Source organism: Micrasema longulum, unplaced genomic scaffold (assembly GCF_059751315.1).
Source record: "Micrasema longulum isolate JH-2025_06_02 unplaced genomic scaffold, ASM5975131v1 h1tg000820l, whole genome shotgun sequence".
Classification (NCBI taxonomy): Eukaryota; Metazoa; Arthropoda; class Insecta; order Trichoptera; family Brachycentridae; genus Micrasema; species Micrasema longulum.
The window spans coordinates 226903-247589 of NW_028278012.1; the positions used below are offsets into that span (position 1 = coordinate 226903).

The 20687-nt window shown below is 34.3% G+C and overlaps 1 protein-coding gene across 9 annotated transcripts in view; it reads right to left on the minus strand.

Moving 5' to 3' along the window:
* Positions 1-20687, minus strand: part of Dap160 (dynamin associated protein 160) — a 65722-nt gene that overhangs the window by 37555 nt on the left and 7480 nt on the right. For 4 of the 9 annotated variants that reach the window (XM_088230820.1, XM_088230817.1, XM_088230812.1 and 1 more), the window contains exons 4-12: positions 17846-17924; positions 15583-16350; positions 14446-14548; positions 10383-10512; positions 7259-7288; positions 6852-6962; positions 4624-4688; positions 2750-2932; positions 340-451 (exon numbers count right to left, since the gene is read on the minus strand). In XM_088230820.1, the coding sequence (XP_088086946.1) occupies positions 340-451; positions 2750-2932; positions 4624-4688; positions 6852-6962; positions 7259-7288; positions 10383-10512; positions 14446-14548; positions 15583-16350; positions 17846-17924 (1581 nt within the window). The remainder of the gene's footprint in view (positions 1-339; positions 452-2749; positions 2933-4623; positions 4689-6851; positions 6963-7258; positions 7289-10382; positions 10513-14445; positions 14549-15582; positions 16351-17845; positions 17925-20687) is intronic. The other 5 variants (XM_088230819.1, XM_088230816.1, XM_088230818.1 and 2 more) reach the window with 3 other exon arrangements.

The window sequence follows — 20687 nt, forward strand, 5'->3', positions numbered from 1 at the left end:
CAATTAAATTAACTTAACAATAGAATCACCATGTAAAGCGCCCTTGAGGTATTTTATTACGAAAATGGCGCTATATAAGTTATCCACAATAAATAAGTAAGACCTATGTTTATGTTGATTGCGATCCCGACAGTTGGGCCTGGTTGTGTAATACGAACCAATTTGTTTATAAAAAATTTCAACATGACATTGGCAAAAGCATCAAATTTATTGTGCAACGCCATTTTATTTTTAAAAACTGACTTTGTCATGTCTGGGGTGCAATTATGAATCTTCTCTATCCAAAGACATAATTATACGCACGCGTGATGGCAACTCTAGAGAAATTACGGAGCTTACCTTGGCGTCCCAGTGAGCCTTCTCTTGATTCAAAGCAATTTGTTTGGCATTCAAGTCTTTCAGAGAATGCTTCAGCTTTGTCATCTCTTGCATGGACGTGTCTCTTGTCGTTCTAAAAATAAGAAAAAAATACATTTGAACAAACAAAGGCAGGCGGAGAGGATGTAACGCCATATCGCTGTTTTTACTTCATTTATTTATTTAACTTCTTGTACATAATGTTATTTGTACATTGGCGGGCTTATTGCCAAATGGCAATTTCTTCCAACCAACCGATAAAATAAAAGTTTTATTTTTATAATTCAAGTTACAGAACATATTCAATATAAAAATAGAACTAAACGTATTTGTTTATAAATTACCTTAAATCGGAACTATTACTCAATGGGAAAAAGGAAAAAAGAGGAAAAAGGAAAGGAGGAGAGATTTAGGAAGAGAAAGGAGATGTTTCTTCAGACGTGATTTAAACAGAGATAATGTAGTAAGATCTCTGATGGTGGATGGGAGATGATTCCACAGTGGAGCCGCATGGACACTATATGAGTTGAAGAAAGAGGAATTGTGGATGGGTATTAAGAGAGTGCCTTGAGAATTAGAACGAAGAGGTAAACCATGAGCTGATAAGCGTTGAAATTTTTCACGAAAAAATAACAGTTTCAGGCGTTGCCTAGTATGTAGGTGAAATAATTCAATTAGATGAATCTCACCCGCATAATAAAGGTTTCAGCTCTTTAACTTCGCAAACATCAACAGATGAAAGAACTGAAGGAATGTAGATGTTCAAATATGGGCAGAATGGTGAGTGTTACACAGTGTGTAAAGTGGCCACTTAAACCAGCCAATGATAGGTCATAAGCCCTGTAAATGCCTAGACTTCCATATTCCCTTATTTAAGGTATTCTCTATCCCTGTTGTAATTTGTTAATCTTAATGACTCCCGAGGGGGTGAAATCCAGTCGTTTGTCTACGAGCATTTGGACAAACTTAAATATTGTAATGAAACCAAATGGTCCAAGAAGAAGTTTAAAAATTGAAAAATTGTTTTCAGGCGTTGCCTAGTGTGTGAAATAATTCAGTCTGATGAATCTCTTCACAACAATAAAGATTTCAGCTCTTTAACTACAGTTAAATCAACAAATGAAAGAACTGAAGAAATATGGATGTTCAAACATAAGCAAAATGGTGAATGTTACACAGTTTGTAAAGTGGCCACTTAAACCAGCCATTGACAGGTCATAAGGCCTGTAGATGCCTAGACTTCTATATTACCTTCTCTTAAATGTTCTTCATCTCTGTTGTAATATGTTGATTTAACATACTGTTGGTATCAACAATTTTTGAGTGTTTGGTGTCCAAATGTTTGTAGCCCGACTGGATTTCCTCCTGAGGGAATTATTTAGATCTAAATTTGTTGAAACAGAGAGGAAAAAAAATTTTGACAATGGATATGGTAGTCTAGGCATTTACAGGGCTTATGACCTGTCATTGGCTGAGTAACGCTTTACATACCGTGAAACATTCACCATTCTGCCCAAGTCAGCGGATGGAAGAGTTGAGGAAATGTGGATGTTTAAACATGGGCAGAATGTAAACACAGTATGTAAAGTGTTACACGCCTATTCAAAATATAAGAGAGAAATAAGCAAATTTTGAAGTCGAATTAAATTCTGACATAACTGTCAGTTTCCGAAATGAGTGGCTAGATGCGAAAAATAATTTCCCTAGATCCTGCCCTATTAACATATAAGAGTATCTAGGCATGGAAAGTTGGAAAGTACGTATCGAAAAGTTAAAGGAGCCGGTTTTGTAGTCGCTCGGTAGATAAATTCAGATGATCGTTAAGCATACCGCCTTGGCAAGTGTCAAAAGTCTTTTAAAAATCATGTTTGAGCGAGCATTTTTTGATTGAATTGGGATTTATCGGAGTTTATAATTGCTTTGAAGTGGGCACTTTCTATCACAGAAGCCTATTTAAAATATAAATGAGAACTATTTTAAATGTTAAGTTAGGAACGCGGATTGATTTTTGCCGTCATTCATTGGCTTGTTTCGATCATACGATGTGGATATGACAAGTAGGTAGAACATACCGAGGTAGATACAGATAGTACAGAAGTTAAGTATACCGTCTCGATATGTACAGATGAAGATAGCGTTCATAATTGAGGCCCTGGACTGGCACCTGAAGCGAAAGACTGATCATCTTACCTTCATTTAACAAAAATTATGAAGATCCGCTGCGATTGGTGTACCAATGCAGTGCCCTTTGGACCGTTAGTTGCAGAAAGGAAATGATTATGATGACACGGTACAAATCAATAAAAAAAAATCTTTACAGTCTTAAATCTGACTCCGATCCACACTGTACTGCCGGTTTGTCATTTTATCCCTCCTCTGCCTTCAGCCTCACCTCATGCCGTCGATGGTGGACTTGACGTCCGCCACGCTCGTCCTAGTGTCCACGATGCTCTGCGTCAGGACCTTCCCCCGCGCCACCACCGAGGACAGCTCGATGCTGAGCTGCTGGTTCTTCCCCTTCAGCGCCAGCAGCTTCTCCTGCTCCTGGTTCCTCATGGCCTGCAGCTCCTGCGTCCTGGAGACAACAGACTTCTTTACAGCTGAGAATCTTGTGTATGTATTAGGCGTTAACGTAGTTGAGTTGAGTCTGTTTTTTTTCAAAGTATAAAAATGAGTAGCAGAAGTAAATTTAAATGGTATTGGTTGTATGTCGGTTTGAAAGAAAAATTTCTGCGCACATCCAATACAATCAATTTGAATATGGCTCGTATTTAGGAATATTTTTGAAAAGAAAATTTATTTAAATAATTTATTTATATATGCGTCCAATGGGCATTTTTATGGACACATTTATACATGGAAAATTATTATTAAAAAATTAGAAAAACTAAATGGTTCATAGTAGACTTTGTGGGAGTGGAAGCGGGAGAGAGGTGTTTATAATTGAATTTGATTCAGTGATTGTTTGAAAGAAGACAACTTGTTATCAAAGAAATCAAGACTGGTATGTTTGTCGGCAGACCTGAGAATTCTGGGCAAAGGGGAATGAAAACCATAGTTAGTTCTATGGTAGGAATGTTGCGTCTCATAAAATGAAATAATACGGACCAAAATGGACACCAAGTCGTTGGAACAATAGGCATAATCCCCCAGTCTACACACGTGCGTTTCCAGAAATTCTCCAGCAGCCTAGTGGACCACATGGTGACGATATCTACCTACTGTCTACAAAAGATTCTCTTCGGACATCTATCTCCCTTTGTTAACCATGGAGTTGATACAGTGCTTTATTTATTTAGTTTTTTATTGCTTAGTTCTTGGCATGAACACTTGACAAACTTACTACTATGCTCTATTTTTTATAAATTTATTGATATCATTCTAACTTTGCTAGAATTCCAGTCGTCCATGCGCTTTGTAGCTGCACGATGATTGGTTATCTAGCTTTCATATACCAACTTAAAAATACCTAAATTTTATAAATGGGGTCTAGAATTCCAATCGTCTATGCGCTTAGTAGCTGCAAGACGTGTTGTAATCTTACTTCTTTTTATTATTCATATTATTTTTATTTTTTTTTAGTATCATTAATACACTAAATTTATTTGTCAATTTTTAAAATGTGTAAATGGGGGCTAAATTTCTAACTGTCTATGCGCTCTGTAGCTGCAAGACGTCCTGTAATCTAGCTCCTATCTGTTATAATTTTTTATTGATCTTAATTGAAAACGAGGAACTAGAATCCCAACCGTCCATGCGCTCTGTAGCTGCAAGACGTACTGGGATATTTATTAATTGTACAGCGCCCTTGAGGTGATTTTCACAAAAATAGCGCTATATAAATTATCCAACTATATATATATCGGTATGAAAGAGTAAGTTTTGTCTGAGGTTTCTAGTTGGGATATTTAATTTTATCGAGCTCAGTAGTTCAGGCGCATCGAAGAGTGAGTTGAGAATTTTAAATAGGACTATAAGGTCGGATTTATTTCGACGGTCTCGAAGAGAAGATATATTCAAGGTAGTTTCTAGCTCATTAAACGTATATAGGTCTCTGGATAAGCCCAGCCTCCAGCCTATCTTTCTCAAAAATCGATGTTGAACTGATTCAATATTCTTGATGTGAACATCATAATATGGAGACCAGGTAACAGAGGAATACTCTAGGTGCGGGCGAACTAGGGAACAGAAGAGAGTTTTAAAGGTATTTATATTTTTGAAGTCAGCTGGGCTTCTGTTAATAAAAAAAATATTTGATTTTCTTACCTCTTGCTTTCCCACTCTAAATGACACTGTCTTTCCATCTCTTTCCTAGCAGCGTCTCTCTTTTCCTGAAAGAAAGAGAAATATTATTTTCAACAAAGAAATCAACCCTGGTAAACAAATGTTTGTCGCAGGAGGCAAAATTATCAGTTCACAATGGAACGGTGGTGAACGTTAATTTTTTATATCAGTAAGCTACAATTTTCTTTTCAAAATTTGTACACACATAGGGTCAAAGCACCAGTAAATGACCACCCCCCGGTAAATGACCATCGGTTAATAAAACACAATATAATAAGAATTGCTACATGTGCCCAGTCAAAAAACTTTTAACACTAGAAACTATGACAAAAGCAGTGGGCGGACACATCTTTTGGTAAGAAACAAATCTATCAGTTTTGAACTGTGAGTTGTCAAAAGGTAATAGTGCGTTTTTCTGTTATTGTTCTGAGATTGATAGTGTTTTTATAAGGAGAGGTGTGGTAAGTGCTTTATTTGGTGCTATTTCATATGCAATTCTTTGAATATATCCATATTTTAATGTGTAAAGCTAGGGTTTCCTAGGACAGCGGTGCCCGTATTTTAACGGTCGTAGTGAACGGTGATGCAGTGGACAGCCGTCGTAACGTCGACTAGAGAGTGGTTTCCTAGGGAAACGGTGTTAAATGGTGTTGATAACACCGTTTTTCTAGGAAACCACACTCTAGTCACCATTACGACGGCTGTCCACTGCATCACCGTTCACTACGACCGTTAAAATACGGGCACCGCTGTCCTAGGAAACCCTAGCTTAAGGGTGTTTTATAATGTTACGATGCAACTAAATCTGAGTATTATTTTTACTGGGGTAGCAGTGGACAGCGGACATTCACGGTGATTCTGCTATTTTTTTAGAGTGTATTAATTATAATTGTAATACTCGTATTTCAATAAAAAAGTAAAAGTACTTAGAAAAATTCATGTGTTTTTTATTGTTTTCTTTTATTTTGTACGCCTAAATAATAAAATGTATACCTTTAATGTGAATTTCACGACAAGCTGAACCTTGTAAGGTCATCCATTGGTGCTTTGACCCCGTACTCTCCTCTTTTTAATGTGTTTCTCTAGGGTGTAGGGTTAAGGGATAATTTAAACAGCGCCATTTTTGTGAAAATCACCTCAAGGGCGCTGTACAATAAATAAATATCCCAGTACGTCTTGCAGCTACAGAGCGCATGGACGGTTGGGATTCTAGTTCCTCGTTTTCAATTAAGATCAATAAAAAATTATAATAGATAGGAGCTAGATTACAGGACGTCTTGCAGCTACAGAGCGCATAGACAGTTAGAAATTTAGCCCCCATTTACACATTTTAAAAATTGACAAATAAATTTAGTGTATTACAAAATAATAATAATATGAATAGTAAATATGAATCTAGCCCATATTTACATTTTTTTTACTTGTCAATGAAGTTTAGAGTTTAAGTAATATTTTTAAAAATTCAATAAAAAACTAATTTATAAAAACAGAAGTAAGATTACAAGTCTTGCAGCTACTGAGTGCATGGACGGTTGGAATTCTCCTACTCACTCATCTTCACTTTGCTTCTTTTTTCTTTCTTTCTTTTCTTAAATAAATAATTAAATAAATAGGTGCGAAGGTTTTCACGGTCACTGTTATCAATATTATGTATCTTTTTTGGGTGATACCGTGTATGTTGGATTTGATCCGACGTTTCGGCTACCATTGCAGGAGCCATCTTTTCGCCACAGAGCCACACAGTTTTCCCTGAAGATGGCTCCTGCAATGGTAGCCGAAACGTCGGATCAAATCCAACATACACGGTATCACCCAAAAAAGATACATAATATAAATAATTAAATGTTTAGTGTTATACTTATGATTTCATTTTGTGTTATTTTCTATAATTCTTTACGTACTTTTAACTGTATATTGTAAGAGCCCTCTGGGCATTTATTAAATTGAATAAATAAATAAATATATACATATGAGTAATACAGCAGAACTGATACGGCGAATCATCCGGATCGCCAAATGGCCGGATCGTTATCAGGAAATAAAAAATAAAGCAGATGAGCTCTGTAAACGCCGAGACTTCCATATTCCCTTCTCAAAAATGTTTTAATTCTCCGTTGCAATAAATTCAGATCTTAACAACTCCCTGGGAAATGAAGCCCGGCCTGTCTACAAGCATTTGGACAAACTCAAAACATTTTTTTTTTTCTTACTTGATCTTCTTTCTGCTTCTTTTTTATCTCGTCCTGTTCCCTCTTCTGTATCTCTAACCTTAGCTTTTCTCTCTTTTCGGCCTCCTCTCGTTCTTTCCTTTCTCTCTCAGCCTGAAAATGAACAAGAATAATTTCTAAATCTAACGGTTATACAAATTACAAATTAAAATCAGTGCACGAGTGTGTTGGTTTATAATAGCATGTGCTGTCAGCACATAAGTTTTATATTTTTGCGCAACTACAACCATTGATGAATGCGCCAGCCACTACACTACGAGGCCGTCAAAAATGATCTAGATACTCTGCGATTGGTGTGCCTTAAGCACCACTGGGTATGGATAGGGTAATGAAAATGATGACTTGTCTACAAAGAATTGGATTTGTTTACTTATTAATACATAAATTACCTGTTCTTTCTGCGCCTCTTCTAGAGCAGCCTTAAATAGAAAATGTCAAATGATTAAATACGATAGAATATCATACCACTCTTGCTTTATTGCGATTGGATATCATACCACTACTGCTTTATTACGATAGCTATCATACCACTCGTGCTTTATTGCGATTGGATATCATACCTATATTGCTTTATTACGATAGCTATAAATACCACTCTTGCTTTATTGAGATTGGATATCATACCAATATTGCTTTATTACGATAGCTATCATACCACTCGTGCTTTATTGCGATTGGATATCATACCTATATTGCTTTATTACGATAGCTATAAATACCACTCTTGCTTTATTGAGATTGGATATCATACCACTATTGCTTTATTACGATAGCTATCATACCACTCGTGCTTTATTGCGATTGGATATCATACCACTATTGCTTTATTACGATAGCTATCATACCACTCGTGCTTTATTGCGATTGGATATCATACCACTATTGCTTTATTACGATAGCTATCATACCACTCGTGCTTTATTGCGATTGGATATCATACCACTATTGCTTTATTACGATAGCTATCATACCACTCGTGCTTTATTGCGATTGGATATCATACCACTATTGCTTTATTACGATAGCTATCATACCACTCGTGCTTTATTGCGATTGGATATCATACCACTATTGCTTTATTACGATAGCTATCATACCACTCGTGCTTTATTGCGATTGGATATCATACCTATATTGCTTTATTACGATATATATATTGCTTTATTACGAGCTATAAATACCACTCTTGCTTTATTGATATTGGATATCATACCAATATTGCTTTATTACGATAGCTATCATACCATTCTTGCAATAGGATTTTTTTTATTGAAATATATGAGTACAGATGATATAAGATAATGATACGTACATAAAAATAAATATTATTAGTTAATATAAAAATCCCATCAAGCCACTACTATCATACCAGTCACACTTTATTGCGATAGAACGCCTACCACTCTTGCTTTTTTTTATATCCCTTTTTTTTAATTTTTTTTTTTTTACAATATGTTATGGAACCATGAACCTAGATATGAGTTCGTATCAACTAGTAAAACTTTCCAATGCTGTCACATGATAAATTCTTAGAATATTGTCCAGATAAACACATCTTTATCTCAGTAGTATAATTCCATTCACCCTCGATAGTTAAAATCAATGTTTACTTAAGCCCAGTCCAAAAGATGACACCCGCGGATCAATATAAATACTAGTTTGATGGTTCCCAGACTCAGAACTAATTTAGACGTTAAGACATTAACATCGTATATCTAAATTTATAACCTAAAGTTATTTTAATCAAATAAATCACAACTAAACAAACGTTTATTTTGTCTGACCCTTAACAAATATACATAAGGGGTAAAACAGAGTATTAAAAAATAAAGGGTAATTACATAGCAATGAAATACGTATTAACAGTAAAAATAGTAAACAAAAAAATCCCAAAAAGGCATGGCCTGTTCGTGGGTATACAAGACATGTTTATGAATTTTTGCTCCTATAATAAATAGTATGGTATAATATTTTTGTGTAATATAAGAAAGATAAAAGAAAATATTCTGTAAAAGATCATGAGGTACTTTTTTATTTTATTGGAATCAAAAAGGAAATAAAAAATATTTAAAACTAACTAACTAACTAACTAACCATCACGCCATTTCCCCAGAGGGGTAGGCAGAGAGGATAGAACGCCACACCACTCTGTCCTGGCACACTTCCTTTGCTTCCTTCACATTCATACATCTTCTCATGCACGCACGTCGATTATTCCGACTTTTCACATGACCACTTTCAAGAATTTGTTGTACTTGATCATGCCATGTCTTTCTCGGCCTTCCTCGACTTCTACAACCAGACACATTCGCATCATAAATCTTTTTAGCCGTTCTTTCATCATTCATTCGCTCCACATGACCGAACCATCGCAAAAGACCTTTCTTAATTTTGTCGATAATGCTTAACTCAGCCTTGCATTCTGCTCTAATTTCGACATTAGGGCACCTATCATACATTGTTTTTCCGCACATTCGCCTGAGGGATCGCATTTCAACAGCATTCAGTCTACTTTCGTCCCTTTTTTTCCAACTCCATGCTTCGCTTCCATACATTAGGGAAATATTAAATATTTAAAAAAAACATAAAATATTCCTTTTTATTAAAGGGCAACAAAATATATCATAGAAAAAAGAGTTCCAGGATATGGCGTGTTTTTTAAAAGAAGGAAAATTTTGAAAGTTTGAGATCAATGAAATATTATCAGTAAAAAAGCAATATAATGCCATGCCCCTCTTATTTTATTTATTTATTTTTATTTTTTATTTTTCTTTCTGTTGACGCCCATGGGGCTTTTACATTATACATACTACATAATAAGAAAAAGTTACACATTAAACAGAATTAAAATTTTTTCAAATATAAAATTTTTTAAATAATATTTTAAAGATTTAAAAATAAAGTTACATAGTTAACATAATACACTATTAAGACATAATATTGTGTTTATAATATAAGGCATAGTAGGATTCAAATAAAACATAATTATCGTATTTTTTAACGGTAAACTAAACTTTAAAGTGAAGTTATCCAAAATGTTGAAAACTGAAAGGGGTTTTATAAACTAAAAATATAAAACATAACACGGGCTAAGTTTTAAGCATACATAAATACGATGGAAGATTTATTGACTAGACTCCGTCGCGTCGGTAGTACTAGTAGTACTTTGGTCTTGAATATGCTCAATGAGTAACGAAATATATCAACATCGCCATATTCATTACCAAGGCGATGGAGTCTAGCAGCTATAGGTGAATTTACATAGTAGTTGTGCCCGCTGGACACTTATATATATATATATATATTTGGATAATTTATATAGCGCCATTTTTGTGAAAATCACCTCAAGGGCTCTTGTCTTATATCTTGTCTCGAGGTAGTTATTTTTTGTCCTCGCTTTAATTTTCTTCAGTTGTATTTTATTTTAACTGTACGTATATATAAAAAATTGAAATTAGTTTAATGTAACTAATGAGTCGGTAAATAAATAAATAAAAATGTCTCATTGGCTACCTTTTCCTTCATCTGCACCTCGAGCAAGGCTGCCCTCCGCCGCTCCAGCTCTGCCTGCCCGCGGTCGTAGTTCTCCTTGCGTCGGTCTTCATATGACGCCTGACTGAGGGGGCTCGTCACCGAATCTCTTCTGAAATCAGTCTACGTTTCTTGGGCATGCTTCGCGCGATCTAGCACAGATTCGCATGAACCAGATACCGATTCACACAATCTTGCGCAGATTTGCAGCACCAGATATTTTATTAATTTTTAGTCTTGAAATAGGGCACGAATAAAAATATTCTCATAGATGGGGGTATATGAAGCAAACCTGAAAATCTCCATTGAAGGAGTTACTGAGATATTTGCTTGATTTGTAATTATGTATAGTTTAAATCTGTTTTTGCAAGATTTAGAGACAGTTTTGAATTACGCTATATTAAGGTAGGTATTTTATTTATTTTATTTTATTTTATTAGGGAAATCAACAGTTCTACATACATATTTTTAGTAAATAAACAGATATAGTGTATAAACTCAGAACTAATAACAGATTTCCACATAGTATACAAAGCTAGTAAAGAAATTGAAGTGAGTGAGTTACATGATCGCCTTCTGGGGAACTGGTAACAAGACAGACATAACAAGAATACAAAGACAACAAAATAAAATTCTTAAACTAACATACAACCTACCCTACCTGACCTCTACGACTGAACTGTACAAAAAAACACACCAGTTTGACATAAACTACTTAAATAAAATTGAGACCTTAAACATTGTGCACAAAATAACACTGGGAAACATACAAGACGACGACATAATATTAGTCAAAAATGCTGACATACATAAATATAACACCAGACAAAAAAAACACTATCATATTGAAAAAGCAAAGACAAACACAGGACAGTCAAAAATACTACATAATGGACTTAAACACTACAACAACCTACCTTACTACTTGAAAACTTTTAATGGAGACAAATTTAAAATCAATCTGAAAAAGCACATGATGACTGAACTAACTAGACTAGACGAGACATAAAATGACTAGACAATATTAAATTTCTAATGTAACCCTAACGGGTTTTTTAAAATAGTAAATAAATTAAAAAAAAATATATATATTACATATCAAATAAATACATACAATTTACAACAACAACAACAAACCATCACGCCGTTTCCCCGTAGGGGTAGGCAGAGAGGATAGAACGCCATAACACTCGATCTTGGCATACAGACCTCGCTTCCTCTACATTCATACATCTTCTTATGCACGCACACCGATTATTCCTACTTTTGACATGTCCATCTTCAAGTATTTGATGGACTTGATCGTGCCATGTCTTTAATCAATTTATACATATAAAAATGTTATTTTCATGTACTCAATAATCAAAGATTTTTTAAATATTAATTTTAAGAACATTAAGTTACTGTAAATTGGGCAGGATAAGGACAAAAATGCTTGAAGAGAGGATAAGGAGGGGAGGGGAGATGTACATATTTATTATTATAATGTCTACTAAGTTACATAATACATTTTTAGTGTAAATTTTAAATCTGACAGAGTGATGTTTGTGTAATCTATATTTTTAAATTTTGTATGTTTTCATAATTACTTTCATGCTTCGTATTGCAGGACATATGGCGCTCGACGTGGACATTTTTGGCACTATAATTTTCTAAAACAATTTGGCCAGTTGACATTTCAATTAAATACCCAATATTGACTGAATTCATAGTGCTATTTTTTACTTATTTTTTAATGAGTTATGTATTGAAGTAATGGATAATGTATCTATCTTTATGCATATTATTCCTCAGTACTTTTTTTTTGTATTTTGTTTTTTTTTATCATGAATGTTTTTTCCCACATCATAATATTTATTTACTATTTTTATAAAATAGAAATATGTAACTTGGCCTTTTTTCTAAATAAAAGTCTGATTTTTACCATTAATCTAGAATAATCTCACACTTACACACATCTAATCACTTACTCCTACACTTATACACATAAACACACATCTACACTTACTCTTTTTTTTATTTATTTTTTATTTTATTTAATGCACAATTTTACATAGCCACAATTATATGTTTTTTTATGTCCCGACTTGTTAGAAAATTCCGTGCTAAGTCGGGACTCTTCGATATATAAATCAAAAATCAAAAATAGTTATTTACATATTAAAACAATATACAGGTAATCAAAAAAATATGCAAAATAATCAAAACAAAATATTTCTCTTTATTATTTTTTTTACATCATTATATATTTTTATACATAAACATATACTATTTACCTAAATATTAGTTTTCAATAATAATACATATATATATATATTTTTAATGTTATTCAAAATTTGCTTCTTAGTTATTTTTTTAATTGGTTCAAAGTATTTCTAATACCAAATTATCTTTTTTAATCCATAATTCTACAACTGGTAATATTTTATTATTTTATATAGTTTATATTTCTTAGACTTTCTAAATTAATCATATTGTTTTAAATGCTCTGTATTACTTATAATTATGCTTACATGTATGTATATTTAATTGTATTTGTAACTAATATGTAAAAGGCACTAAGTGCCGTTTATTTCAATAAAATAAAATAAAATAAATAAATAAAACAATATACAAAATAATAATAGAAAAATAAAAATAATAGAAATTTATAATACATGTCGAAAATGGAATCAAAAGTTATAAAATAATACGTATGACAGTGATGACATACACATATACGATATACGTATATGGATAATAATGAAAACGGCAGCGATGTTATGCATTTATTCCCGGAGCAATCTCATACAGTGGTCTCTACCCCTCGATGCAATCCAGTTATGGATCTTCATCTTAAATATGGACGTTGTTTTGGAGAAATTAATATGTTCATCCAACTCTCATACAAATAAACACACATCTACACTTACTCTCATACAAATACACACAAACACATCCTTTTGTTGTAACACAAGTTAATAATATGTATGATTCTTATTTAGAAACTTTGCTGGTCTGCCTTTAAACTGTATTTTTTTAAATGTTACTTTATCACTGTCGACTGTTATATTAGATTGAATAAATAAATAAAGACCATGAAAAATTCTTTTTTTTTTAGAATGAATAATTTTATAGACAAATACAATGATATAGTAAAATATTCGTTGCCTATATGAAAGTATTTGTAATTTGTCTTACATCGACTTTACCCCATGTGCATCTATTTTATCTCACACAATCTTGCACAGATTCCTTGAATCCCTTCTAAAATAAATCAACGTTACGTGGGTATCGCTTGGCACGATCTAGCACAGATTCACAAGAGCCAGACACCGATTCACACAATCTTGCAAAGATTCGCAAGCACCAGATATTTTATCTTGCACAGATTCCCGAGAACTAGATATCATCATCCACATCAAACCCTATAGTCCTTAAAATATAGCTTGATTAGAATGACGGTTGTCAGCAAAAGTGACGACATAACTTTGTAGTAACGTCTTAGGAGTGATTTATATTGACACACGAAAAATCATTAGTATGTAGAATGTTAATTTATTTTTTTAATACAATGCTTGACATATAAATCAACATAAATATATAAAATCATCTTTAAAACTAAAATAAACCTAATTATTAACGACGTTCTTACAAGGTTACATCATTTTGCAAAAACGTTAGAGATGGGACAAATTGATCAAATAAATAAATAATTTGTTTGATGTTGTTCATGAAAAAAATATAAATGTCTTATTTTTTGGTAAATAATTGTCTTAAACACACTATAATAGGCTTGTTTTTGCGTTTTTATATCAATTTTCGAAAAACAGAGTTTCATGTTTACATGATAAAACTGATAAAATCGATTTGTTCGGCACATGATCAGTGATCAGTAATTTCCCATCACTAGTGACATTAGTTTGGCAGCTGTCATATTAATCAAGCTATATTTTAAGGACTATAATATAACCTGATGGTGTACCTCGATCATGCGCCAGATTTACGCTCACACAATCCAGCGCACATTCACATAACGCAGATACTACTTTTCACACCGACTTACCGAAATGTGGGCGGGATGAGCTCGGGAGGTAGTTTGAAGGGAATCGCCTCTCCAGAAGCTCCCATCTCACACAGATACATGGCCAGCACAAACTCATCGCAACCTGAAAACCGGGTAGGCAAACTAATGGTTAATCTGTCAACTGACAAATGGTTAAAGTGGTCGCTTTTGAGATCTAAATTTGTTGCAACAGAGATGGAAAACATTTTTGAGAAGGGAATATAGAAGTCTAGGCATTTACAGGGCTTATACCTGATATTGGCTGGTTTAAGTGGCTACTTTACACACAGCGTAACATTCATAATTCTGCCTTTATTTAAACATCCACATTTCACAACTCTTCTGTCTGTTGACTTTTGTGAGGTAAAAGAGCTGAAACCTTTATCGTGTGGGTGAGATCATTTTTATACTTCTTCTTACGACAGTTAGTTTAATCAATAATGTTTTGAGAATGTCCAAATGTTTGCAGACTGATAAATAACTCCAGCCTGTCCACAAACATTTGGACACACTCAAACCATTGTAACTTTTGAGATCACCTACGATTAGGGCTATATCTCATACAATATTGTATTAAAATTGGTCCTTATTGCTCATTTTACTACAAACGAGAAGTCATCTCCAATATATTACTGTTTTTATTTGTTAATGGCTAAACTTTTAAAATTATCACTAGCTTTAATTTGAATTTAAGTAAATATATCATATGTTAGGGCGTTTGCCTACCATGCAAGAGGTCTCGGGTTTGATCTCCGAGACGGTCGACATTAATTATTTATTCAAAGTGTTTTTACACGTGTTTGGACTGGCGCCTGAAGCGTAAGACCGATCATCTTACCTTCATGAATTAAAAATGATCAAGATACGCCGCGATTGGTGTACCAATGCAGTGCCCTATGCATCATAAGATGCAGAAAGGGAATGGTGGTGAAGTTCAGAGATAACTGAAATTTTCCAATTTTCAATTTTTTTTTACAAACAACTTGCACATCGAATGGTTAAAGTTAAATTGTCATCATTTCATCTGAAGCGTAAGATTGATCACCTTACATTCTATGCAATTGAAGCACCGATGAAGTGCTCTATGCACCACTGGGTGTGAATAGTAAAATGATGAAAATAGTGGTAATAACTTACCAAGATTCCCATCGGAGTCTAAATCTGCAAGCGCCCATATTTTGGCAAGAACGGCTTGGGGCAGACGCGACTGCACCATTATATTCCTGGCCTGCGGTCCGCTGAGGTAGCCCGTCTTGGCTCTGTCGGTCGTGTTGAACAACTGGGTGTACTTCAGCTTGGACGCCTGAGGAATGGCCCAGTCCAGCGGCTGGGCGATCATGACGGAACCGTCCAGAGGACTCGAGGGAAGGGAAACGTTCGCAATCTGAGCGACGCCAGGAGGGCTCGAAACCGACGGCGGTTTGGGAGGGCTCTGCATCGAAATGTTGCTGAAATTGGCAAGAGGCTGCGTCGTGATCGCCGCCCCCATTCCATTCACCCCGTTCCCGAGCGGCAAAAGCGGCTGCATCGACGGGAGAGGAGGGATCACAGGCGCCATCGAATTGAGCGGCTGGATTAGCGGAGGACCCGTGTTCACGAGCGGCTGGATCCCGGGCGCGAGCGGTTGAGCCGCGGGTGCCATCGGCTGCATCCCCGGCAAGATGGGCTGCGTGGGCGCGATCGGCGGGATCCCGGGCAAGATTGGCTGTGTCGGCGGCGCGATCGGCTGCATCCCGGGCACGAGTGGTTGCACCCCGGGCACGAGTGGTTGGGCGGCGGGTAGCATCGGTTGGATCCCCGGGATGAGCGGCTGCGACCCGAGCGGAGACGTCTGAGCAGGGATGACGGGTTGGGCCGATGGCGGTGTCAGTGGCTTCATGGGCGGACTCACAACAGAAGCCGTAGCTAAAACAAATAAACACATATGAATTCATTGAATACACGATTCATTTGTGAGTGGCTCTGGCAGGAATGAATAGGATGTGAGTCTCCAATACAGAACTTGAGAGATCATGCACTCTGCAACTTATTACTCTTATTTTTTTTAATATTTCAGATAGCAGCTTCAACCTTTGCTACCTGGCAGTTGTCCTGGTGCAAAATAACTCGTGTTTATCGAGTTGCTCACAGCTTAAATCAGTCATGGAAACATCAGCGTAATCTAGAATGGGTAGTAGTAATGCTTGTACAATAGAGTGGGCCGATGATGTATGATGTTTATTATTTTTTGAAACATCAAAGTGAAAGGGGTCTAAAAAGTTACATTTTGGATCACATTGAACGTAAAAATTATACAATACAGTTTTGTATTCACTTTGCCTAGCTGTGTGAAACAGTACTTATGATTTACTGTAGAATGTTTTATTATTTAAACTTTCTAGTAAATATGCTGTATAATTTTTTAAATATTAAACTTGTTTAATTTTTGGTTTAATTTTTTTTTTATAAATCTTGGGTATTTTTTTTAATTTTTATTTATTTCTTAAGTAAGCTTATATTAAAACTAATATAAACTATTATGTACATTTACATCATCTATATATATTTACATTTCCTTACAGTAACTTATACATTTATTTTTAAATTCTTTCGGACACTTTTCATTCTTCATACATTCAGGCATCTCATCATACATTATATACATTTAAACCCTTATACATCAAACAATTTTGCGACTCAGCTCTTTTCAATAATGGTAGTCTTATTTTATCCTTTTGTCTAGTAGCATATTCATGACAATTTTTGTTTAAGACCACTTTATCCTTAAAATATTTTGGTAATTTATCGTGAAAAAATTTATGTATAAATATCAACATATTAAATATAAGTCTCCTTCTTACAGATAACCATTTTAGTTCATCTCTCATTTTTTTTACATTGCTATATTTATTTTTCTTAAGAACTATTCTCATCGCTTTATTTTGTAAAATTTCTAGTTTATTTAAATTTCCTTCGTTTGCTAAAAGGTATAAGGAAATTCATGTTTTAAAAAAAAAAAATATATATATATATATAGCCAAATATGTTAATATTATAAATGTTTGTAAAAGGCAGGTTTGCCGTTTATGTTTATAAAATAAAATAAAATAAATAATAAATAAATTATAAGAACGCTAAAATTTCTTTTTATTAAAAAAAAATGAGTTTCGAAATATTTTCAACGTAAAACCGGGGTTTTGAAAAACGTAAAAAACATTAATTGGGGGGATATTTGAATGAGAATGTAAGGAAAAATATGTGACCTAAACGTTTTACTGTAATTAATTCCAAAAATTTCAAATTTTCTCATTTTTCAAATGTGGGCACCGCCAGAGAACCGTGACCGTCACTGGTTCTGACTACAGCAAATGACCGAGCGGTTTATTGGGTTTCTGTGGTATAATTTAAACAAAAATCTTACCAGGAGGATTCAAGGAAGCCACGAGAGATGCTGGCAGTGATTTTGGAATCTCAATTCCATGGAGTTTCAAATTGATTACCTAAAATAAATAATTTACATATGACAACAGACATGAGGAACATTTTACAGGAGGGAATATAAAAGGCCCAGAATTCTCAGGTCTGCCAACAAACAAACCAGTCTTGATTTAAATAGGTGCGAAGGTTTTCACGGTCACTGTTATCAATATTATGTATCTTTTTTGGGTGATACCGTGTATGTTGGATTTGATCCGACGTTTCGGCTACCATTGCAGGAGCCATCTTCAGGGAAAACTGTGTGTTTTATAGAGAAATGTATGTGTTTATGTACTAGTAATTTGTACCGTGTCACAGTCAGCAGTAGGCACATTTCTAGTTTTGTAGGAAAGAATAATTATGTTTATGTATAAGTAATTTGTTCCGTGTCGCAGTCGGCAGTAGGCACATTTCTATTCGTTTTTGTCATATGTAGTGCTGGGAACCATGTTGAATTTAATTTAAGCCCGTCGTCTTTGTTTATATTATTTGGATGTCTGTGTATTTCAATTGCCTCTTTTATTATTCGTGTACTATAATTACTAGGTTTATGTAGAATTTTTGGCTCAAAGGCAAAAAATGTCCTGTGTCTATAAAGTGTTCCGCTATTGCGGATTTGTCTGGATGCCCGAGTTTACACGCTCAAACGGATCAAATCCAACATAAACGGTATCACCCAAAAAAGATACATAATATTTATATCAGTCTTGATTTCTTTGATAACAAGTTGTCTTCTTTCAAATGTCTGAATTTTCTATGTATAAATATGTCCTTAAAAATGCCCATTGGGCGTATATATAAATAAAAAAAATTATTTAAAAAATGGATAGTGGAGCTGGGTAGAAGTAACATGGATTGTTTCAACAATGTTTGAGTGTGTCCAAATGCTTGCAGACTGGTTGGATTTCCTCCCTAGAGAGTTATTCATATTTAAATTTATTCCAACAGAGAGGAAAAACATTATTGAGAAGGGAATATGGGCGTCTAGGCATCCACAGGGCTTATGACCTGTCATTGGCTAGTTTAAGTGGCCACTTTGTTTACTGCGCAACGTTCACCAGTCTGTCATCTATATTACTCCGACTCTTCCACCTGTCAAAGTTTTTAAAGTTTAAGAGCTGAAACCTTTATTTTATTTTTTATTATATAAACAAAACACGAGTGATACTTTAATCCACAAATTTGGAATATCCAGTGACCAGTTTCATCGCGTTCGCGACATCTTCGAGACTGGTATCTTTATTAAAAAGTTAAATGTATTTATACAGAACAGAGGTAAGGATACATAATTCAAAGTTATATGTAAGTAAATTAAATAAAGTTATTTTTATCTTAAGGATCATTATCAACAAATTTTCTATGGGTTAACTAATGAATGGATATAATGCTATTTTAATGAGTTTAAGTATTTTATTTTATTTTTGGTGTCTCATCCTTCGTGAGTGTGGTTTTGTAAATAATGATTTCTGAAAAACAAAGGGTAAAAAGTCATTAGTAAAATTATATTACAATGGGTAAAGTAATGGAGAATGCACATGTGTTATCTGTTCATTAAGTAATATAGTTAACCCATAGAAAATTTGTTGATAATGATCCTTAAGATAAAAATAACTTTATTTAATTTACTTACATATAACTTTGAATTATGTATCCTTACTTCTGTTCTGTATAAATACATTTAACTTTTTAATAAAGATACCAGTCTCGAAGATGTCGCGAAAGCGATGAAACCGGTCACTGGATATTCCAAATTTGTGGATTAAAGTATCACTCGTGTTTTATTTATATAATAAATTACAATGAACTTCCATCAAGAATTTTCACTTTGGTTCTGTGTGCAGATGAGGAAACACCTATACACCAGTGGTACTATAAAAAAATGGAAACTGCTGTTCTAAAGCATCGATATTACGTTTATCAAATAATCGAGTTGTGGTCCTGAGGCTAGTATCTCGGGCTCACAGATCGAAGGTCCGTGACTCGAATCCCACTCTACCCCAACATGATTCCCATTTTCTAATAGTGAGTTATTTACAACTAGTTGAAAATGGCCCTCAAAATTAAATATTTCTTTATTAAAAAAAAAAAGTTTTAATAATAATGTAAAAAAACAGATGAATTTTTTTTTTTAGATTCTAATTTGTTTTTTAACTTCCCATGACCGCATGCGCTGTTTCAAAAGTTACCGCACGCCACTGTTGTATATATATATAAAAATCTCCAAATAAAAGCTTGTCATCCATCAGTACACCCAAATCTCTCGCTTTTGAACGATTGCCAATTTTCCCAGATACTTTGTAGTCAAATAGTACATTTTTTTCTTTCGAGTAAATGACATGACAAGACATTTATCGGAATTCAAGAATAACTGATTGTCCTTGCAATAGCGACCGATTCTATCTAAGTCCGCTTGAAGAACTTCACAATCACTTATTGAAGACTCAATTTTAAATTACATAAAAAATAATGGAAGACATTGTCATTACTTGGTACCCTACGTCTGGGTAGCTATATTCAGCACTACGCAAATAGGCGAAGATGTTAGAACATTTAAAGCGGTGTTTTTCTTGTTTTTGTTTTCGGGAGATCAGCTCTTTTCGGTGGATCTTTAAACACGGGCGAATGGCACACAATTAATGTTACATAGCGTGTAAAACCTTCTAATAAAATACAAAATTATAAATCAAACCGCTCATACACGCGTTTGTGTAATATTCATGTAAAGAAGTGAATTTGAACAGGAATGCTGCGTCTCATAAAACGAAATAATACGGACCAAAATGGAC